The sequence below is a fragment of the Haliotis asinina genome, chromosome 1, assembly GCF_037392515.1.
Source record: "Haliotis asinina isolate JCU_RB_2024 chromosome 1, JCU_Hal_asi_v2, whole genome shotgun sequence".
Classification (NCBI taxonomy): Eukaryota; Metazoa; Mollusca; class Gastropoda; order Lepetellida; family Haliotidae; genus Haliotis; species Haliotis asinina.
In genome coordinates, this window is record NC_090280.1 from 35761008 (window position 1) to 35786259 (window position 25252).

At 39.4% G+C, this 25252-nt stretch overlaps 1 protein-coding gene across 1 annotated transcript; it reads left to right on the plus strand.

The window, feature by feature from the left end:
• The first annotated feature begins 7553 nt into the window (after window positions 1-7553).
• Window positions 7554-23853, plus strand: LOC137290904 (uncharacterized). Its single transcript, XM_067822103.1, has 8 exons — window positions 7554-7677; window positions 11922-12104; window positions 15473-15532; window positions 16230-16355; window positions 17293-17422; window positions 19337-19437; window positions 19996-20178; window positions 21680-23853. The coding sequence occupies exons 2-8, from the start codon at window positions 11922-11924 to the stop codon at window positions 21719-21721; spliced, it is 825 nt and encodes a 274-aa protein (XP_067678204.1). The 5' UTR covers window positions 7554-7677; the 3' UTR covers window positions 21722-23853.
• Window positions 23854-25252: the final 1399 nt, after the last annotated feature.

Below are 25252 nucleotides of genomic sequence, written 5' to 3' on the forward strand. Positions count from 1 at the left end.
TGAGAACAAATATCTGGAATATTGCTGAGTGCTGTATTGAAAAAAACTACGTACCAACCTTTGTGCTACTTTACTTTATTGCTGGAAGAAGGGTGTGAAAATAAAATCTATCTGGAGCAGTGTCAAGAAAGTTAAGGGTCGTAGAGTACCAGTCTATAGGTTAACGCCCAGTGGACAGGAGAACTGTTACAAAACAGGAAAGGAAACAATGGGCGGAAGACATACTCTGTGGACATGATATTCAACATTGATCAATGAAATGGGCACGCGATGTCTGTTTTAGGTCAGTTATGGGTTGCACCTCAAATTCAATGTAGCAACATGTATTAATGTTGCATTTCTAATACGGGAACTTTGAACAGAAACATTGTATGCAAGCAGCTTAGCTGTTCACTTATTAAAGTGACTTTACAACACAATGCTGTATAAGGTATTGAAAAAGTAAATGTGTCGATTATCCACTACAAGAAAAGTTAATTTTACTGCAGTGGAATTGTTTCGTACTCGGAGTAGTGACCTCTGGTTATCTTCTGTGTTTAGATCAATAGGTTAGTTAAAAGTGTAGACTAAGTGTCGTGACCTGAATTGTGATTATTGCCTTTATATCGATCTGTAGGTGAGCAATGAGTCCTCAAGCCAGCCGTAATTATCTGGTATGTATCGATGTGTAGGTTAGCACTAAGTATTGATCCGGGTTAGGATTTGTCTTCAGTAATATACCAGGCTTGCCATTAGAGGCCACTAACGGGATCGGGTAGTTTGGCTCCGTTGACACATCGTATCCCAAGAGAATGGAATTACGCTCATGCTGTTGATCACTGGATTGTCTGGTCCAGACTCGATTATGCAGAGACCGCCACCATAGAACTAGAGTATTGGTGAGTGGCGTAAAATCAAGGTCACTCATGTATGTATGCCATACAAAAACATGCAGAAATACGAGTGAAGGGAAGTCCAATAAGCCATAGTTCAGCGTGGTAATATTCAGGTGGTGTTTTTCTAAGGTCTCGGTATTTCTTTGTTTTGTTTTCTCACGAAACAGTTTGGGAAATTACACATACAGTTGCGGTATATATAGGCAGATGGATGGGGGGTAATACTTCCAATTATGCAGCTTTATTTGTGTACTTGGTTTAGTTTGGTCAAGATGGAATTATCTGATGAAATAGAACTGACGAAGGTATTTGCTGAAAATGAGAAACATTGGGTGTCAAGATTATCACTTTGGTGCAGCGGATTTTCCTATGTTTGGATCGCGCAGGATTGTGGTCATATTGACATATTTATTCAGCAGTTTCAACAAAGTTGTGAAGATAATTCAGTTTCAAGATTGAAACTTTAAGATTAGTAATTCACACTTCCTGGGTGCATACTCTGAGTTGAAATCATTGTTAACGCCTGAGAAATACTAATCCTCACTTGTAGACAAACACAATTTGAGAAGAGTGAGTGAGTTTAGTTGAGCAGTATTCCAGATATATGGCTGCGGTCTGTAAATAATCGAGTCTGGACCAGACAATCCAGTGATCAACAACGTTAACATCGATCTGCGCAACTGGGAACCAATGACGTATGTCAACCAAGCCAGCGAGCCTGACCAACCTATCCCGTTAGTCGCCCCTTGCGACAAGCACAGTCGCCTTTCATGGCAAGCATGGGTTGAGATTTGAGAAGTCTGTGTAAATTTGGTTGACTTTCACATAAGTTAAATATTCAACAGTATCGGTTTGATAAAACTGCTGAGAGAAGAATGTTAGTATGCACTAAGTGCCCGTTACAGCAAATCCAGGATAAGTCCTATTTTTGCCTATTTGTCCCTAGTACTCTGAAAGGTGCAAGAAGACTACTCCATCCTTCTGTCATGTTAACCAAACACGTGCTAACTATTATGGGTTGTTGACATCAGCTGACGAGAAACATTCTAGCTTTAAGTATCTACCTGAAACAAAACCTGTCAGTTGGTGTATATCGACTTTACAGCATTTAATTTCGATCTACGTTATACTGACTGCATTTGGGTACAAATGTACTTTAGGCCATGTGGCCTCCATATTGAATAAAAATTGTCACTGTCATGGTCAGAACTGATTGAGCATTGGCAGAATTCATACGTCAACCAGAAGATCCTACGAGAGACGGGGTTATCTAGTGATTTTACATGGGCTTCTTATTAGTGATCTGAATTCCTGGGTGGGTGAGTTCGTAATAGGCCGCATTCAATATAATGCATGTGAGTGCGTGTATATCCGCGCATGTGCGGACTTTAGGGGCGTTTAATGCTCTAGCGTCATGGTATACAGATCCGTGCAAGTTATATTCGAACACTTGACGTAATTTCATAGGCACATATGGCGTATCATATATGATTTTCATTTATCTAATTTCCGTAAGATCCAAGTCAAATTGTGCACACTTGTGAGGAACCATCCTGCCTACGATCACACACTTTCTGTTTAATTTGCCGTTGCTTATTGATCGAATGGCAAGAACTTAATCAACATATGTGCAGTGCCTTGAACTCCTTAAACATGACGGTCTTTGGGGTTGTGTCTTGTGGAGCCATACTTTAGTTGATAAGTAGAATGTCATTGGTTAAATAGTGGTCGGAAAATTGAACGGATATTATGTCCACGGAGCAGAGACAGTTTCACATTTGCCTGTCAAATTTTACAAAAATCTATCCTAAACTCCCGTCTTGAAAATTATGTATTTTACACTTAAATGACATGTTAGCCTTTATACGTGACAATATGTCATCCTTTTTCCATCGTGTACACGAGGAGTGGGTAGACGCCGTGTTTCTAGTATCTAGTCGGTGTATACGGTCAGGCAAAAAGCTTATACTGGGCTGTGTCTACATAACTCCGGAAAAACCCAACAGTAGCGATGGGGTTGAGAGATTGGAAAGTTATGTTGCGGTAATAAAAAACGAATTCCCAGACACTGACCTCATTATTTGTGGCGACTTTAATAGCAGAACTGGCACTGAACTAGACTATATCGTTGATGATAGTGTGGACTTTTTACCCTTGGACGAAGACACATACGAGGAATTTGATGCCCCACCTGTGTACCCAAATCGTAAAAGCAAAGATCTGGTTGCAAATAACTATGGTAGAGAATTACTAGACTTATGCAAAACGTTTGGATGGTACCTGTTGAATGGCAGATTCTCAGACGAGGGGGACTATACATATATTGGCCCCACTGGTTGTAGCACACCAGACTACATTGCAGTGTCAGCATCGTTGTACCGTTATGTGGAGGACTTCAGAGCAGTCAGATCATCTCCCACTCACAACTATAATCTCATCCCTGTTCGATGTTGGCAGGCCAGCCGATGATAAGCATTTTCTTTGTATTAACAGATGTAAATTTAAATGGAATAATGAAAAATCACAATCATATCTTGATAACCTGCAAAATGCTGATACAAGTAATTTGTTCCAGGACTTTATGAACAGTCTACATGTCAACACTGATAAAGCAGTAAACATACTGCAGCGCATTCTGCAAAGCTGTGGGCGAAATATGGAATGTAGACATGCCAAAACCATCGACTCTAATCAACAGCCAGAATGGTTTGATCAACAGTGTCAGACTCTTAAACGTGAAAAGTACAAATTACTTAATATGTTTAGAAAAACAACAACATTTGACAATTTGAATAGATACAAAGACATTAGATCCAAGTTCAAACAGACCTGTAAAACCAAAAAAGATAGCTATAATCGTTCGATTACAAAAAAAATACATGATGCAGCTTGTTCTAGAGACTGCTCAGCATTTTGGAGACTTGTGAAAAAATATACCACAAACTGTGCCATGGAAGAACGTGTAACGCCATCAACATGGGCTGCATACTTTAAGGACCTGTTGAACCCGTCGCTGCCAGAAGATGGCAACTTTTCAGAAGATGTCAAATCATACGTTGATAAACATGACTTCAGTACATGTGTTGACTGTATGAATGACGATGATATTCTATCATGTGACTTTACAGTTCATGATGTACTAGATGCTGTCAGACATCTGAAAGATAACAAATCCCCAGGCGATGATGGTATACCCGCAGAGTTTTTCAAATATTCTGAACATATAATTGTTCCTTATTTAGTATTACTGTTCAACAAATTTTTTTCATCCGGTGTTTGGCCAAATTCCTGGTCAGCTGGTATTATCATCCCACTATATAAGAAAGGTAGTAGATCTGTCCCGAATAACTATAGGGGAATCTCTCTTCTAAATGTAATGAGCAAAATTTTTGTTTCGGTTTTAAACAAACGGTTGGAGTACTTCTTGGAACTTCATGAGATAATTGGAGAATATCAGGGTGGATTTAAGACTGACCATTCGACTGTGGACAGTATCTTTATTCTCCAGACAATCATTCAGAAATATTTAACACGCAAAAATGGGAAGATATACGTTGCATTCATAGATTTTCGTAAGGCCTTTGATATGGTGAATAGGTTTAAACTATTGTATGTTCTTTTGCACTATGGGATCCACGGTAAATTTTTCAAGTTGATTGAAAATATGTATACTAATGTCAAGGCCACTGTAATCTGTGAGTACGGTAAGAAATTAACTGAATATTTTGGTAGCGCCTGTCGGGTTCGGCAAGGCTGTGTCCTTAGTCCTGTACTATTCTCTTTATATATCAATGAACTTGATATCGATATTAGAAACCAAGTTTGATGATGGTATATTTATCTCTGAAAATATGTTGAATATCATTGCTCTCTTATTTGCAGATGATCTGGTTTTGATTGCCGATACTGTCGTAAGATTACAGCGTCGCCTTGACGCCTTACATATATATTCACATCAATGGGGCATGGATATTAATACTGATAAAAGTAAAATTATTGTCTTTAAAATGGGTGGCCCATTGTACAAACATGAAAAATATTTTTATAATGGTACCCAGATGGATACTGTCAATATTTATAAGTATTTAGGACTTATTATAACTCCAAAACTGATTTTGACTAGGGCATGTAAAACATTATCCGATCAAGCTAATAAGGCACTGTGGCCGATCAAGTCATTTATAAGACGATACGACATGTCACCTTCAGAAGGATTGTACATCTTTGATAAAAAATTGTACCAATTCTAACATATGGTGCCGAGATATGGGGTTTTAAAAAGAGAGAAAGTATAGAAATTATCCATCGAAAATTTTGCAAATTCATACTTCAGATTAGTTACAGATCATCTAATGCTGTTGCATATGGGGAATGTGGGAGGGCACCCTTAAGCAATGTTTATTATGTCCATTGTATCAAATACTGGCTGAGATTATTAAGAATGCATCCAAGTAGATATCCATATCAATGTTATCAATTCCTGTTATCTGTTGAATTCAGGAAACGTGCAACATCGGCTCGTCACGTCAGTGATTTGTTATTTCATTATGGTTTTGGTACTGCTTGGATTTCCCAAGATGTTGGCAATACAAAAATGTTTCTATATATGTTTACCGGAAGAATTAACCACTGCTCCATGCAAAAGTGGCATCTTTCCCTAGATGCTCCTTCGCTGTCGTTTTACAAATCACATAAATCGCTGCTGACCTGTGAAAAATATCTATCATTGAACATAAGTAATAAACTTAAACGTCTTTTCACGTTATTCAGATCAGGATCTAGTGCACTTGGTATCAAATATAGTAGACGAAGTATTGCCTCTTGCAATGACGACATTGTGTTATGTAAACACTATAAAAGTATCGAGGATGAAATTCATATTGTTTATATTTGTAAACGCTATGAGGATATGTGTCGGCGTTTCATTCCAAAAACGGTCCATGGATACTATTATTCCCTCCATAGCATATGTACATCATCAGACATTAATATAAATAACTTTGTCAAGTACTTAGAACATGTTTATTCTGCTCCCGTTAGCGTTGTTTCATGAATCTGGTAACCAAGATCACTATTGTACCATCTTGTTCCATGGGTCGTATGGCCTTTATACAAATAAACCCTTCTTCTTCTTCTTCTTTGGAAATCACACCAAGTATCCGAACATAACTGAGACCAGCGAAGATCCAGCTGAATAGGTCTTCAGCAACTCATGCTTGCCATAAAAGGCGACTATGCTTGTCGTAAGAGGCGACTAAAGAGATCGGGTGGTCAGGCTCGCTGATTTGGTTGACATATGTCATCGGTTCCCAATTGCGGAGATCGACGTCCATGTTGTTGATCACTGGATTGTCTGGTACAGGCTTGATTATTTACAGACCGCCACCATACAGGTAGAATATATATGCAGCTTTAAATTTAATCCCCACTGTAAGTTCATATTATATACTTATCAAGGGAAGAAGAAACAAGAAAAATAGTTTATTAACGAGTCTCGTGTTATACAATTGACATGTTAAAATCTGATAAGTTTCACAATAAAAATGTAGATCATCCGGCCCTACGGCCAATGAGAGATGATGACTCCTAAAAATCCACATAAATGTGTTGAACGTACTAATACAAGAATATATATACATACTGATAACTATTCAGTACTAAAGCGCTTAATTTTGTCTATTATGCATTTATGTTATTACTGCGGCAGGTGACTACACAACGTTTTCATTACGTAATGCTAATATAGATAGAGCTTTTGAAGACATTTCTAAAATAGAGGATTAATACGGGGCACATCCTGCCATAAATTACATCTGATATCTGAATAAAAGTAGCACTGGGCGAGAAGTTGTACCTCCACTTTCTACAGATTTGCTGCAACAAAATTAACAAATTCTATCTTCTAAAGGCCTTTCCGAGCTGGTATACCTGCCTTGTTCTATGAATACAAGCTAGGTCTACTCGGCAGGGAACACTATTTAGGACTGTTCCACTTCAGTTATGGGTGTTGTCTTAATTAACCCCTTTCATTTTTGTCTAAGTTATGCCTGTCTAAGTTTTGGGAGATAACCCATGTTGGGACTCGAACCCGGGTCTTCGGCGTGACAAGCTAACACTTAAACCGCTAGGCTATAATGGTCGTCTGTAACGTCAGTGTATGAAATAGGACCCATTCTTCGGCCCGTAACGTAGTTGCGTTTGGCCTGGGCTGACAACGTGTGGAATTTTTGTTTTATTTTGCCAATAAATAGACAAATTATCACATTCGGGATTGCTATTTTTCAAACTTGATTGTTTGACAAAGCAAGCATACATCACCCCTAATGACAGATTACATTTTTCGACTTTTGTTTGGTCTGTAGTGAAAACGCTATCTCATTGTGTAAGCATCTCGCCCACAGCAAGTTTCTAGTAACAAAATGATTATGGTATGCTTTTGTGGCGTCTGGTTGATCAATATTATCATGGGCGTATGTTGCACTAATTAATTGTAGACACGGTTTAAGATAATAGATTTACCAGCCAATAATATGTAGCTGACCCGACCCGAGTATAGGGCCATTCCTCATTTGACACCGTGTCAACATTTGTGTTTCGCAAACTGAAATTCAGTGAAACGTGTTCTCGTTCAGACGAAAAGATCGCTCCAACACATTCTTTCTACACAGTGACAAAAGGACTCGCTTGGCTGTGCCAGCCCTCAAAACGCAGTGAAAGGAGCTGCCCAAAACGGAAGTGTAAGAAAGACGTGATAATCAGTCATTCTAGATCAATCAAATTCTTGATTAACACTTTGTGAAAGGTGAGTGTTTTTTTAACTCTCTGTTTATGTTGTGTTTGGTGATAAGAACTGCGTACCTCGTTTCGTTTGTCTTGAAAACGAGATCGAATGGCAGAACTTTATCTGTGTTTTGAATTGTGTAGGAGGGCCAGGAGAGGTCTTACCTGCCTAAGTTGACGTTGACAACCTTTGAAATTGAAACCTGTACTGAGAGAAGTATACTGTATATTCTTGGGTAATGATGAGTGGTAATTTTTGTTTGTCATATAACACCTAACAGCTTCGATCCGTGAGTAAATACCGTGAAATCTGTATAATCTTTTGTCGCCCCAACAATCATGATAATTCATCGCTCAACAATGCAGATATTTCGTGTATACACAGTAACAGGTCAAGTGATCTCGTGCCATTTAGTAAGACGACAGGTGAGAGAAATATGGAGCCATACTGTAGGGTAAAAATGTCAGAATGTGGCCAGGGTCACGCCATTACTGACACGGTCACAAGTTCATTCTTCTTACAGTAAGAGTTTAGGCGCTTTCTCCCTATTTTTAATTTGGAGGTAAGGCAATGTGGTTTGACCCTGTATATTGTAATTAACGTTTTGGCCTGTATTAATTTTCTTGAGTTCCCTATTAATTGTTGTGTTAGGATCTGTTTTAGTATATGTTGATTGTCGATGTTATTTGGGATGGGAGAATGGTATGAACCCTTACTTTTTATTTAGTTAAATGTTTGAATATTACTCATCCTTTGTGACTTGGGCCAGGCTGGATATTTTCAGTTGCCATCAGAAAGAAAATCTCAGATATAATTTACAAATTTGGGTTGGGGGAAAAAAGTCTCAAAAACTTGTTTATTATCTGTTTATTTGTGATCATAAATTACAGGATCAGTCAGAGAAGCAATCATCACAGTTCCTTGCACATCATCAAACAAATTTTTGGGGTAAATCAAATGTTCCACCCATGGCTACAGGCATGCACACTTACACCAAGTGTCTTCCTTCTTGTGTTACTTACAGAATTATATACACTTCTTTGAATACTGCTCCACTTATAAAAGAACTAGTCTAATTAAGATTAACAGTAAATACCCAACCTGAATGTTTTCACAACTCTCATTACTAGAGTAACAGAGTGACCCCTGTTCACTGATCAGTGTTGTCTCCGTCTCTTGGTTTACTGCCCCAATTACCTAATCAGTATTGTATTGTGACTTTTGTCCTCCTGACTTTCTTTCCTGCATTCTTTCAGTCAAGTGTACATATGTAGTATCTGTTTTATCAAAATCTGAGGATGTTTTATGTTACAGGCTGCGACAAAACTATAGTTTTTGTTTTGTTTGGTTCATGTTGTTGATGTTGCAATATTTCAGTATGACAGAAGCCTATAATGTATGACCTGTCGGGTTGGGGAGGTAGGTGGGTCATCAATTTTGTACATTTGTACTAGGGGGAGGGAGGAATCATTAGTGTCGTAATGAAAATATGCAATAAATGTTGTGTAATGTAGGGCTGTGAGGAGGGGGGGAGGGAAGGGGAAGCGTTGATACGTCCTACTGCTGTTACACAATCTGAGGCTGAGGTGCAATCTGAGGCAGAGACCCAGTCAACCAGATCACTGACCCTGACAAATATTTCACTTACTTCTTATGACAAGCGAACGTATGACCAGTTTGACCCAGTCAACCAGATCACTGACCCTGACAAATACTTCACTTACTTCTTATGACAAGCGAACTTATGACCAGTTTCAGGAGTATCCCATTAGTATAGATCAGTGCTCATGGTGTTGATCACTGGATTGTCTGAGACTCAATTATTTACAGACTACCAGTATATAGCTAAAATATTTGTAAGTACTGTGTTAAACCACAAACTGAAGAATAAATGACACAAACCAGATTATTTACTGCATGTGTATTACAACCTGACAGAAATACTCATTCACCTTTTATTTATGGATTCTGCCGATCTGTACTGACCTGGTGATTGTCAATCATGATTTTGTCAGCGTGACCCCAGATCAGTCATCTGTTGATTGTATGCCGCAGCAGGTAAAAAGGAAACATCACCATGGCAACAGTAGACTGAAACTGGGAGACAAAGGGAGAGACACAGCAGTCATCATATTGCCAACTGTGGGGCTCTCTCCAGCTGTGTCCTCAATATCCATGTCCTGTCTTCCTTTGTTCAGTATTCACTTCATTCAGGATGAGGAAAGTGAAAAGTAAATCTGCTTTAAGTTTTGATCAGTTAAGACGTTCACAAAACATGATCATAACATACAGCTGATGATGAATGACTTCTTTGTTTTCATTGGGGAGTGACTCTTAGTTGTAGATTCCAATGATTTGCTTGGTAAGGATGTAAGAATCTGCACCAAAACATTGCTCATATCCGTTCTTTCCTCAGTACTCAACTCCTAAATGCCCCTGAAAGAAGTCATGAAGTCAGCCTAGTGGTTAAACGTTTGTTGATCACGCTGAAGGCCCTGGTTCAATTCCCCACATGGGTACAATGTGTGAAGCACATTTCTGGTGTCCCCCCACTGTGATATTGCTGGAATATTGCTAAAAGTGGCGTAAAACTAAACTCACTCTGGTCTGTATAATTTTGAGGCCAGTGGAATCGGTGTGTAAAGCAAAGTAAAGGGATATTATGACATGTTACAAATGTAATACTTGCCAAAGTTTTCACTTCCTTCGTATTTTTTCTGAACAGTATAAATGTGTAAGCTTGCATTTTCATAAAAAAGAATTAATTCAATTGTATCATTTGAATAGTATGATACAAATAACATTAATATCTATAAACATTAGGATTTTAGACCTTTCAACTGGTGGATTATATTATGCTTAGTAGCACAAATGCTTTACAAGTTGATATTTTCTTTGATAAACATAAGCTTCCTCAATGACCTCATAGTCTCTCAGAACTTGGTGTCATGGCAGTAAAAGCGTCTGGTTGTCTGGTGTTGAAAGAGTTGACATTGATAAAATTGGGATTTAGAAAGTAAATTTGATTTGTCGCCAGTATTTGCAATACTTTAATTCGCCAGTTGGCCATCAGGGCCTGCTGCCAGATGCAGGTATTAAATTCTGCAGGCCCTGAATGAAATCTGCAGGCTCATTTTGTTCAAGTCAAACCAATAAAAACAAAATTGACTACACTGTAAACTGTTTCATACATACTGTTTCCACAAAGTCTATTAGCAAAGACTTTGGGTCAGAGATAAGTGTTTATTTGTTAAAGACTTGTATTGACATTCACATGCACAAGCAGCTTAGATACCAGGAAGTGAAACTGTAAGTTAACGTAACAGGATGGATGATTCCTTATATTCCTGATAATAAAGAAAACAATTATGGGAAAGATTCCAGTTGAAAAAGACAAAACAAAACAAAATTTGACAGATAAATTACTGAAAAAATCAAAATACAAAATCAACCGGCGCTGGGCCTGTGGGTTGGAAGATTATTTCGACCACTGTATTTTAGCATCAGTTTTAGTGTTACATACGCTAGGATGTTGTTTGGCAGTTTACAGGGGTAAGCTTCATCAAGAGTGAGTGAGTGAGTGAGTTTAGTTTTACGCCGCACTTAACAATATTCCAGCTATATGGCGGCGGTCTGTAAATAATCGAGCATGGAGCAGACAATCCAGCGATCAACAACATGAGCATCAATCTGCGCAACTATGAACCAATGACATGTGTCAACCAAGTTAGTGAGCATGACCACCATATCCCATTAGTCGCCTCTTAGGCCAAGCATAGTGACTTTTTATGGCAAGCCTGGGTTGCTGGAGGCCTATTCTACCCCGGACTTTCAAGATGTCACTGCTGTCCCGTTATCGTACAAATCACCTTCACAAACAGTAACAACAGTAGGGTAAAATGGTATACTTTGGTATTAGTAGAACCACAGTGTTTTGCCTCTGCTTCAGTAATGCTATCCACAGTTTTTGTTTTCATTCCGTAAATGTTTTGACCTTTTTAAATCTTTTGAAACCTTTTCAAGAATGTCTAGAAATTGAATCATTTTTGTCAAAATCTATCCAAAGGCCTTGTACTGCAATAGATACTGTACTGAGATAACAGCATACTGTTTCACCCCGAACAACAGTTGTTACTATATTGGGAAATGCTAAAATGCCATTTGTAATTTTTTACCAATATTACCTGCAGCATTGGGTCCAATATAACCCCCCACCCCCCACCCCCTGATTAGCTGCGCCATTCCTTTGTCACTTCTTGTTTCAGATGGCAGGCAAACAGCCCTACCCCCCTCCTGGCAATTACCCTCCACCCCCTGCTGCTGGCTACCCCCAGGGACCACCGCCAGGCTACCAACCTGCACCCCCAGGCTACCAACCTCCACCGCCCGCCTACCAGGCTCCACCTCCTGGCTATCAGGCTCCTCCACCATACCAGCCCCAGGGAGCAGTAAGTATATTCAGAGTGTAAGATGGGTCATGAGTTGAATTGCCCGGATTCCACGACTTGGGTGGAACGCGTAGTGTCCTCTCAGTCTCAGTCTTGTATATCATGAATTCTTTGATTGGCACATCCATAAAATAGTCCTTCTTGAATAGCATATCAAACAGTGATGAGAGGACATTACAATGTGTGGTACTGGTTTACAACTTCTTTGTTATTTACAACACAACGTTTCCAGGCAGGCTGCTTCATGAACTTCATGAGGTGAGTGATTTTAATGCCCAGCGATTACTGATGGAGAGGAGTCCTGGTGCAGGTGTCAGGCATCAGTGGTCATACTTTCAGTCTCTGGTTGGAGTCATCCATTATCTACCATACTTACCAGTACTTGTAAATATTTACAGTGTTTATCAATGTTTATCAATATTTGTCAGTGTCTAGTCTCTGGTTGGCATCATTAATTTACCATGTTTACCAATACTTGGCAGTATTTATAGTGTTTATCAGTATTTGTCAGTGTCTACCATGTTTACCAATGTTTATCAATACTTGTCAATATTTACCATATGCACCAATGTTTATCAATATTTGTCAGTATTTGCAGTGTTTGCCGAGGTTTATCAATGTTTGTCAGTATTTATAAATATTCATTAGTACTTACCAATATCTACCATGTAACAATTATGTTTACCTATCTCATCAATATTTGTCAATGTTTATCAATGTTTATCAATATTTACCATGTCTACCAATGTTAATCATTGTTTAATAACACTTGCCAAGGCAGACTTAGTATTACTGTCTGTAGTATTACTGTCTGCAGCTTAAAGACACATTCACCCACAATCGTAATGCATGCTTGCCCTAGTTGATGACTAATGGGTTAGTGAGGTTCACTGGTTCATGTCATGTCCATTTTGTGTAGATTGATGCTAATAATGTTAATCACTGAATTATCTGGTCTAGATTCAATTATTTACACACCACCATGATTTTGCTGGAATATCGCTGCGTGCGACAATTTAGCAACAAACATTTTGTACAAAAAGTGGTAGTCTAGTCTTTTCATGCTGTAAGAGGGGTGGTTGGGTAGCCTAGTGGTTGAAGTGTTGGGTTGTCAAGCCGAAGACCTGGGCTTGTTTGTCCACATGGGTTCAGAGTGTGTCTTCCACTGTGATATTGCTGGAATATTGCAAAAAGTGGCGTAAACCCAACTCTCACTCACTCACCCACCCACCCACCCACCCACCCACTCACTCACTCACTCACTCACTCATGTTGCTAGACATTTTCTATCAGACTTTTGTTCCTTTTGTTTTCAACAGGAAACTGGACTTACTCTTCAGGAATTACTAATTTGAGTCAAAATGGTGAAAAGTGGTAGACTGGATATTGTTTTAAAGACTCGCTGTGAAACATTCAAGCCATGCTATTTTACAAAGCTCACCTGATGCTACCTCCTAGCTAGGTGTCAGGTGTCATTATGTCCCCCAAAGGGTTTCAGGAATGGACATTCAATTTTAATTGTATTATTTAAAGGCACAATGTCACATTCTTGACAATATTTTGTCCAATATTATAAATATTATGCTACATGCATTCACTTTAGCTTCCTTTTGATGCAACCTGTGAAGGTTCACGGGGTAGAACAGGCCTTCAACAACCCAGGCTTGCCACAAGAGGTGACTATGCTTGTCTTAACAGGCAACTAACGGGATCGGTTGGTCAGACTCACTGACTTGCTTGACACATGTCATTGGTTCCCAATTGTGCCGATCGATGTTCATGCTGTTGATCACTGGATTGTCTGGTCCAGACTCTATTATTTACAGACTGCCACCATATAGCTGGAATTTTGCTGAGATCGGCGTAAAACTAAACTCACTCACTCAGTGATGCAGTATAAAACTAATTATCCCTTAAGATCTTCCTGAGTCAGACAGCTTCAAAACAGAGAACACTTGCCATTTATGGAATGGAAACAATTGCTCCATTCATCGAAAACTGTCACATGTGGTGTTGGTGATGTTTGCCAACTTGTTTAAATTACAAGCTATCCGTAGGATATCTACAAAGAGTGTTCCAAGGGACAAAACTGTGGAGTTCATTTGAAATATAGTTTGGCTGGTAGAGGTCGCAAGAGTTGATTTTATGCAAAGTTGCATCAATTCAGTCAAACTTTTAAATTCAATCATGCAATCTAAATGCGTAATTCTGTTGGAATAAGTTTTCTGGTAGACAGTATTATTGAGAGAAATGCATTATGTTTTCAGTGAAGTGTGGTGTGAATTGTGCTTTTAAGTAAACAAATTTTCCCAGAAACTGATTTTTTCCTGAAAGGGCTATGGGAGTTAAGACATTTATGGGAGTAGTTGTCCTTATTTAACTGTAGGTAAGATGAGAGGGATATTTCAGCCTACAATCCTGTCATTGAGTCCTTGCGGGTGGAACGTATGGAGCTCAAATAGCCATTTTAATTCAAGAGATCTTCTTTTTTTCGTGGTTGTCTCAGAGTCCGAATTGTCTTTGAGTTGGGTTATGATTTGGAATTGTAGATCATTTTTGCCATGATGTCCCGAATTGAATTGAAGTGCGACAGGTTTGTCGCTCTTGTGCGAGATATCAGCATAGTGTTCTGTTAATCGGATTCTGAAACATCTTTTGGTTTCACCTACATATTGTTTCTTGCAGTGCTTGCATGCGAGGAGGTACACTACATTACGGGATTGTCAAATGTAGCTTCGTGTTTTGAAGGCCTTTCTGGTGATGGAACTGGTGAAAGTGTCACTGTTGCTTAATATTTTGCAGATTTTGCAATTCGCTTTGTCGCACGTATTGTCAACGAAATGGACTGTCTGTCCACTAATTTGTGGTAGTTGTCTGGGATAGGTCAAAGTGGCTTTGACTAAGTGATCCTTAAGAGTTTTATTTTTGTGGTTAGCAGCAATATGTGGTGAAGGGAAAGTGTCTAGGCAAATGTCTGAGCCACTTAAAAGGTGCAAGCGTTTTCTGTTCTCACAACAATCGAAATCGGAATCATCCCAACTGAACAAGGGCCGATTAAAAAAGCCTAATCAATGAACCCGATGATATGGCCAATGCACACTGCAATGTTCCGACGGGGAATCCCCCACCGACAGCCGTCATGACATCACAGCATAAGAACACTCCTGTGACGCCACAAATAACACCGCCACCGAGATTCTCTCTATAAAAAGGCATGCATGCCTCCAGTATCTCCGTTTGATGAGGACACTTCATATGAAACACGTAATCAAGATACACCTCAGCCGATCAGGCCAAGTGTAGTCACACATTTTGCTTTAGCTTATTTAACTGTAGTTCCCATGGTAACAAAATGTGCATATTTACAGGCTCAACATACTGTCATCGTGCAGCAAGCTCCCCAGAAAACTGTAGTGCAGAAACCCGCAGTAAGTTGAACTCCACAATCTCTTCATGGCCTACAGTCTGTTTTGGTTCAAATGATGAATGATTAAATAACTTGAAAGAGGGATAAGTGCACAGAGCATTTATGAGACACATGGTGCTGAAACCTCTGTACTCAAGAGGATCTGAGATCTGACGCTTTATGATCTGTTATTGGAAAAGTTGTTTAAGCGACTATTATGTAACATTGGTCTATTTTCACCCATCATTCACACAGGGGAGACAAACAGCAGGAAAGGTGTTGAGATGCACCTGTGTGTGTGCCAGCAGTTCCTAAAGCCATTTGTCATCCCTTTGTACGAAGAGAGAAAATAGACCAGTGTTTTAGCAGCATGTGTCTTATTTATGTTTTGTGCACTTATGTCTGTTTCAAGTTATTTAGTGTCAATCATTTGTATTTAAACCCAAACAGACTGTAGCAAAGACAAATATTATATTTGGTGACTTACATTTGTAAAAAGATCTGCTATAGGTCAAAATTTGATGTAATGATTGATCCACTTTCAACCTCCCTGATCTTCAAAACATGACTTGATGTCTCTCATTAGGTCAAGATGTATGACTGTTGTATTGTCTGAAAGAGGGCTGTTAGGGTCTTTCATGAGGTCAAGATATATGACTGTTGTGTTGTTTGAGAGGGGCCTGTTTAGGTTATAATGTGTAATTGTTGTATTGTTTCAGAGAGGCCTTTTTGGGTCATTCATGAAGGAGGTTGACCTCTTGGCCAAGCAGGCTGGTCGGGAGATTGACTACTGTGCTGGCAAGGTCAATCAAGCAGTGGACCAGACTTCCAGTTATCCTGTGCTGGTCAGTGTTGCTATGGAAACTAGTGCTGCGAATTGGAAACCAAAGCCACTGTTGATTATCGATGAACGATTATCTATTATATTGGAAGTGTTTACATTTTTAATGTAATCACCAGTTTTAAGTGTTTTACCAGATTATTTTTTCTAATTAGCAATATATTTTACTTTCTAGATACAAATTTATTTATCTGTCAGTATATCTCATTATGTTCATAAAATTTATTGTGATGAATACGAAACTATGAATGCAATGTGCGTAGCTTTGCACTGTTGAGTGCACGTTTGTTCATATATATTCATCAAATTTAATGACTTTGTATACTTGATCCAAGTATATCATACTACAACAGCAAAAGTTCGAATGATTATTTTTAGTCCTTCTTTCAATTGATTTTGTGCACTTATCTTAGCTTCCTATTAATGCAATATAACACTTATGATCCTTTATGACTTGAAATCGTTAATTGACACTTAAAGGCAAACAGTTCCCAAGCAGAGCCACTTGCTGTATATTGAATGTAAGCGTTTGTTCCGTACATCAAAAACTGTTGCATAGTGTTGTGGGTGTTTGCCGAACTGGTTTCAGTCATAGGATATATATCTAGAGTGCTCCAGGGGACATAACTCTATGGGATTCACTTGAAATAATGTTCAGCTGCTAGAGGGTGTGAGAGTCTATTTAATGCAGTGTTGCATTAATTCATTTGAACATTTTAATTTAATATTGTTATCAAAATATGTAATTTTAATGGGAATAAATCAATGGGTAGTCTCCCTGAGGGCTTAGTTTTAGGTTGAGATAAGTGCATAATATATTTTCATAAATGTGTGTTGTGGCTGTGTGCCTTTAATTCTGTTGATGACAAAGGACTTTGAGAAAAAGAATTCTTTAAACCAAATTCTTACTTTAAGTGAGTCTTTAATATTTGTTGTTGTAGAACTACTTCCAGACTGGGAATGTAGTACAGTTGGTATCGCGTGTGAGCGGCAGAAGCCTGCAGATAGTGGCGACCCCTAGTGGTCAGTTGGTAGTGGACGCATGCGGACCGACTGACCACCAACAACACAGTGAGTCACCAGACTACCGGTTCAAGAACACACTGAAATATTACAGGGCTGGAAATAACATGAAAATAGCTAGTGTACTCCGCTAGAGTGGCATATTTAATATCACTTGCCCTGATACTTTTTCCCAACCTGGTTCTTGATGGGTCATAGGTCAAGTGGTGAAAGGGGACAAAACATTAACTGAATTTGTAGCTAGTTCAGGACAATTGCAGTGTTTTATTGCTTATAAACACCTTTCAATGAAGGCCAGGGACATTTGGTGTGATTTAAAATGCCTTGATTCATATATGAAGTGTCTTGAGCATCTTGTAGTAACTGTTTGAGAAGATTGGACACAGTTGTAACTATGTTTTATAAAGAATGTACAGAAAATATCTACAAACATTTACCATTTAGCAGTGCCAGTCATAGTCTGATGGATGAGGGAGTGATTAGGTGATTGGTGAGGTTCATGGATGGAGGGATGTGTGCATTTGTGCTTGAGTCGGATGAATGGGTGAGGGAGTGGTTAGGTGATTGGTGAGGTTCATGGATGGAGGGATGTGTGCATTTGTGCTTGAGTCGGATGAATGGGTGAAGGAGTGGTTAGGTGATTGGTGAGGTTCATGGATGGAGGGTTGTGTGCATTTGTGCTTGAGTCGGATGAATGGGTGAGGGAGTGGTTAGGTGATTGGTGAGGTTCATGGATGGAGGGTTGTGTGCATTTGTGCTTGAGTCGGATGAATGGGTGAGGGAGTGGTTAGGTGATTGGTGAGGTTCATGGATGGAGGGATGTGTGCATTTGTGCTTGAGTCGGATGAATGGGTGAGGGAGTGGTTAGGTGATTGGTGAGGTTCATGGATGGAGGGTTGTGTGCATTTGTGCTTGAGTCGGATGAATGGGTGAGGGAGTGGTTAGGTGATTGGTGAGGTTCATGGATGGAGGGATGTGTGCATTTGTGCTTGAGTCGGATGAATGGGTGAGGGAGTGGTTAGGTGATTGGTGAGGTTCATGGATGGAGGGGTGTGTGCATTTGTGCTTGAGTCGAATGCATGAGGTAGAGGTTAGGTGATTGGTGAGGTTCATGGATGGAGGGGTGTGTGCATAGGGGTGTGTGCATTTGTGCTTGAGTTGAATGCATGAGGTAGAGGTTAGGTGATTGGTGAGGTTCATGGATGGAGGGGTGTGTGCATTGTGCTTGAGTCGGATGAATGGGTGAGGGAGAGGTTAGGTGATTGGTGAGGTTCATGGAAGGGGAGGTGTGTGCATTTGAGCTTGAGTCGGATGAATGGGTGAGGGAGTGGTTAGGTGATTGGTGAGGTTCATGGGTGGAGGGGTGTGTGCATTTGTGCTTGAGTCGAATGCATGAGGTAGAGGCTAGGTGATTGGTGAGGTTCATGGATGGAGGGGTGTGTGCATAGGGGTGTGTGCATTTGTGCTTGAGTCGAATGCATGAGGTAGAGGTTAGGTGATTGGTGAGGTTCATGGATGGAGGGTTGTGTACATTGTGCTTGAGTCGGATGAATGGGTGAGGGAGTGGTTAGGTGATTGGTGAGGTTCAAATGGTGAAGAAATGGAGTGAGTGAGTGAGGTTAATGGTGCTTTTAGGAATATTCCAGGGGACACAGGAAGTAGGCTTCAGACTTTATGCCCAAAATTAGAATTGAACCAAGCGGGGCAGTGGGCGAGCCTTGCGGTTACAGCATTCGCTCATGCCCCCAAAGACTGTACCCATGTGGGGAATCGAACCCCAATGTGTGAAACCCATTTCTGGTGTCCCTCGCATTGATATTGCTGGAATATTGAAGAAAGTAATGTAAATCTGAACTCACTCACTCACTCTGTGTGACAAGCAAACACATTAATTGCTGGGCTACCTCACTGTCCCCAGTGCTAGTGGAGTAAAGTCTCACTAGGTAATGTTCTTGTCTTCAGCACTATGGACTGTTGTTAATGAAGGAAGTAACCAAGTACGTCTCCACAACAACAACAACTACTTGACCATCATCAACAACAACACAACTCTTGTCACAATGGTAACCTTTTAGTTATTTCAGCAGTAACTATATTTATACCTATTTTTGCGTGATAGGGGACCAGTTCAAAAGCTTGATGCTGAAAAATAAGAATCTTATATATGTAAGTTTAGAGATAAAAAATTTATTTTTTTTTTATCTGACAGAATCAAATTATCTTATGATCATTTATATTGCTATTAAAATCAGCAGATACTCCCATGGTTCTTTTCTGAATCTTGGTTTCACGATACTGACAAAAGTGTGAACTTTTCTATTATTTGCAATTACTTGGGAATATTGAAATACAAAAGGTGTGACAAGTATGGCATGTGCCCTGGGAAGTGCTTGAAGGAATACTTTCTGTTATGTCAAATAACCACTCCTCAGGTAGTGGAAAAGGTGTGACAAGTATGGCATGTGCCCTGGGAAGTGCTTGAAGGAATACTTTCTGTTATGTCAAATAACCAATCCTCAGGTAGTGAAGTAGGTTCCACCAGGTACCCATTTACTGCTAGGTGATCAGTCACAGGACCATCTCATCCCACTGGGTACCCATTCAGTTGTTGACTATTCCAGCCCCCGGGGAGTGTACAGGGAGTAGAGACAAAACTCCAGCTGGGTGTCGCCCACTGTCAATACATCATCCTACAGTCTGTGAAGGACCCACTGTGTAGTGTGGGAATACTCCCTACAGGGCAGGTCAAGAATGCCAGAGCTACTGGCAGAGACCAGAGTGCACAGTTTGGAGTTCGACTTGTTGTAAGTACTCCATCTCTGTCTTGGAATATTGAATTTGGCTTACGATCTTACACATTCTTCCGTTTGGAGATAAACATATGTTTTTGACATGGCAACCCAAAATGTGGGACTATGTTTTTATCAGTGTCCACCTGTATGTATGTACATACGTCCCAATTCTTGTAAACATGACATCTCATGCCCTGATGTAGCCATTGTTTGGTGACAGCCAACATTTGTGGATTATGGAGAACCAGTTGATTTGTGTGACCTTGACCTTGTTTTAAAGGTCACTACTATACTTTGATCACTTTTCAAACTCTTGTTAATTAATGTTTGAGTGTACTTGCCATTGTGTCCTGCAGATCTGCCTACCAAACTGAATTGGTGGTGAGATAGAACAGTGTTTGATGGTCATGACCAGTTTAAGTTTGAAGATCCAGGCTGAATGATCTTCAGAAGGCCACATACAACAGAAGTTCTCTAAAGGTCACATGCAACCAAAAAATCAAACATAATTAAAATACAGTTATCACTTGTTCATGATACATAAAATGCATTGGTGATTGTGAAAAAAACAAATAAACAAAGTTGTATGCGTATTATCGCAAATTAAAAGTGCAATATTTTGTACTTGGGTCTACCTTCCTCGAAATTAAGCAGCCGCAATATCGAACCCAGTCAGGGCTACTGGGTGTGCACTCAAGTGTAACGACACCTTGTCATTGGCCACTGGTTCATTTGCCGATACGCTTAGCCGGCTCTTTGTTTTTGGCTTATAAGCTCAATAGGTGTTAATTTCAAATTGCAAATGGTCAGAATTGAAGTTGTGCATTGCATATTGCCATCAGCAGACAGGCAAGGAGACATATAGGTGTCAATAAACCAGACATTGAATTTTCTCTGTCACAGTGTCTGCTTATCACAGTCAACATGTTTTTATGTAAAAAACTACTCCACCCATGAAGATCCCTGTTACAGTTGATCTTCAGTAACCCATGCTTGTTGTAAGAGGCAACTGACAGGATCAGGTGGTGAGACTGGCTGAATTGGTTGACACATGTCATTGTATCCCAGTTATGTAGTTGTTGCTCATACTGTTGTCACTGGATTGTCTGGTTTAGATACAATTGTATTTCAGCCTGCTGGTGTATTACTTAGTGCAGTGTTGAACAACAAATAAACAAAAATAATTTCCTAAGAGTCTTGATTTCTGTCTGTGAGTGCTTCAGCCTTGCTGAAGGGGTGGTGGGGTAGTCTAGTGGTTAAAGTGCTCATTTGTCATGTCGAAGATCCAGGTTCGATTCCCCACATGGGTACAATGTGTGAAGCCCATTTTTAGTGCCCCAATACTACAGTGCTGTAGTATTGACAAAAGTATCAAAATTGAACTCACTCACTCACTGATGTTTCATGAAGACTGCTGAAAGCAGCTTGATTCTTGTACCTCTTGACCCCTTGACCACTGTTTCACACGCACTTCGCTTATAAATATGACCGCTACCACTCTTTCCTGTTTCAGTATACTCCATATGGGCAACAAGTGACAACCATCAAGAAGTAATTATCTCCCTTTGGAGAAGAGTTATCTCCCATGTACAACACTGGTAGAGAGAAGTAGCTTTGAACCAGGAATACTCCAGAATATTGACTAAAGAATATGTTGTATAATGAGATATCTTTCTGAAATGAGAGAACATTCTTATGTGATGTTGACAATCGGTATATATTTTTTTGCAAAACAGCTTTACATAATAATATTTGCATATGTGTTATATCTTTTTAAAGATGTCAGATTGTATGTGCAGTCATGTTGACCGATAATACTATATTTCAGGGGCAGAATCTTGCATTTCTTTGTTTGAATTTCTGTTAGATGAGCTGTTTAGATTTGATATTGAGAAAAATGAAATATTTGAATAACTATGAACCTAAGGTTATTTTTGGGTTGATGTTTGCAAGGCAATTACATGACTCTTCCGTTGTGTTTTCTTCTGGAAAAAATGGGTTGTATGCAGAAAAGATTACTAGATCTTTGTGTTATCTTTCGTAGTCTGTACTAGTGCTTATGAAAATTATCTATAGATTGGTGAGACAGGAATGGAGTCTCGGAATGGTGAATCTAGGGATGTTTGAAATATTTTAAATTAGGGCTAGGACAAGGATGCCCTGACTATTCTGCCTGTTTGCCAACTCTAACCAAGTTTGTGGTGTTCCAGATCTGATGATTTTTTTAGCCAAAAGGACAATTGAGTAGCCAAAAGGCTGAAGTGTTTGCTTGTTACATGAAATATCCGGGTTCAATTCTCCATGGGTACACAGTGATATTGCCTTGATATTGCTGGAATATTTTTAAAAGTGGTGTGAAACTAAATTAACTCTTTCAGTTATCCTGAAACAGGGATATGAGAAACATCTGTTGTCTTGTGTCTTTCTCTGTAAGTCAGACTGTGAGTTCAGAAGTCATTGCCATTGGAATTTTCACTTTAGTATTGTTTTGGACTTCATGGTTACAAAAATATGTTCTTGTTCTGTACATATGATTGTATGCACATTGGATTGTTATACCGTTGAATTAGAAAAGTTGATATTAATCATTATTTTGCTAACCTTGTGTGCTTGTAGGACAGGTAATGGTATGTTTCAGAGTTACTAATGAATTTATCATTTAGAGTGTTAAAAATGTTCTGTTAGATATGAAAAACTAGAGGCATTGGCAGAAAAATGTTGTCATTTTGATGCAAACCAATGTTCAAAGTATGATCTGTTATGTTGCTGGCTATTGAAGTTTGACATACTGATATTCAAATGAAAACTATTTCCTGTTCTGTTATACACTTTGGCGGATCCAATGTGCCAGTATAAAATTATTGATATTGTTAGGATTGATAATAATTGTCTCCAAGTGCAATAATGTGGATAATTTGTGCAGGGATGTTAATATGAAGTCATTTTATATGTTAAGAACATTATGTGCACACAAAAATGAAATGTTTTCAATGTTTCAAATATTTTAAATGAATGGGTATGAGGACTACAAGGTCACAGACCTTTTTTTCAGAGACATAAGGACCAACCAATGAATGTTGGGAATAGACTAATACCATGCTCTAAATTCATAAAATTGTTGTTAGTGATATATAACATTCAGAACCTGAGGAAGTCTTGGCTTGCTTCATTGAGGGCTTTAGCATTGCAAAATAGGCTGAAGGGAAAGTAATGCAGTTCAGAGACTGCGAGCCAGAATATGTTTTGCGTAGCTGCAGCCACAGCCACACCCATAACCCCACCCACAAACACAGCCACGCCCATAACTCCACCCACCAACACAGCCACAGTCACACCAATAACCCCACCCACAGCAACACATCACTGAAAGTACTGTTATCTTGACAGTGTTGTTAGGCTCCATGTTGCTGGACTCTGTTAGAAAACTTTATACAGGCCTACTGGTTGATGTTGAGAACAAGAAAACCCTAATGTTATGATGTAAGGTTGGTTCAAAGAATTGTTATTATGTTTTTCAGCATGTGTGCTTTGTTTTACCTGCACTTTTAAAATGTTTTATCTTGTGATTGACCCAGTGCCTTGTACACAGTCCCTGTCTGTGAACATTTGAAAATGATAAAGTTTACTTTATTATGTATATGGATGTCTATTTGGTTTTCAAGGAAAATAAAAATCTTCTAAAAATCAGGAAAATTGTGACAAATCTATAGGCCACCATTAATGACGTCATGTCACCTGGTATGATTGTCTCCAATACTTGCTGTGTTTACACTTGTATCTATATGCAATCAGGGATTGGAAAAGCGAACTTTGACAATGGGCCATTTTCAGGATTAACACCCATTTTCTGAATTTAGAATGGGTTCACTGCCCTTGTATCAATAGTAAACTTCAAAAATGTTAATGGCCATTTTTTATTCTAATGGGCAAAATTGCCCATGGCCACTGCCTTTCCCAATCCCTGCACAGAAATGACACTGTGCCTGAATTAATATCATCATTGTGCACAGTTTGCACCTTAAAGGCAGCTACTCTTCTGATCCAAAGTCTTTTGGAAGACTTTGTGCCTTTTGAACATATCGTCTTTCTCTCGGCTATACTGAATGGCGGTGGGATGACACGTTGGTTAAAGCATTTACTAGTCATGTCGAAGAGAGTTTGATTCTTCATCTTGGTCCAGTATGAAACCCATTTCTGGTGTGCTCCATGTGATAATGCTGAAATATTTCTGGAATATTGCTAGAAGGACTCCTCTTCAAACTAAACTCGCTCCCCAACTGACAATATTTATGCAAACAAGATCAAACTATACATGTCAGGGTTGGCATCTTGGACTTACACTGTGCACGTGAAGAGATCTTCCTGCTGGAACTTGGTGGTTCAAATCTATAGGCGAGGTAGGGCGAACCGTGAACCGTGGATATCCTGGTTAGCAGTGGTCTTCAGCAACCCATGTTTGTTGTAAGAGTCGATTAACGGAATCGGATGGTGAGACTGGACGACTTGGTTAACAAGTGTGGATTGATCCAGTTTTGTGGATGGGTGCTCATGCTGTTGATCATTGGATAGGCTGGCCCAGACTCGAATATTTACAGGTCGTCGCCATATAACAAGAATATTGCTGAGAGCGATGTTAACCAATCGTGATAGTTATAGTAATACTGTTCATACGGCGCTCATCCAGACACGTTACTATCCCAGGTCCTAAAACACAATTCGTGTGGCCACCATCTGGTCATCTACCAACGGTCGTTGGTTCTTTTAAGTGCACAGGGTTGTGTATTGTACACTAGATTTGTGACAACACTGAAAGAGTGTGCACACAAAGCTGACCTCAAGTTTGTGCACACCTGGTCACAGGTATCGAGATGCATCACATTGTTTGAATGCTCATGAAACAAATAATAAATGGCATGCGTGCATATCTGACTGCATGCACGTGGCATTGCACTGCATCTATGGGTATGGTTTTAAAAAGAATATAGATCTGACGGTGTTGTGCAGTGGGAGTAAATGTTGTGCAGAACACTCTAACATAATTTATGTTGTTGAAATCCTATGCAACTAAAATTTGAAACTTACCTTC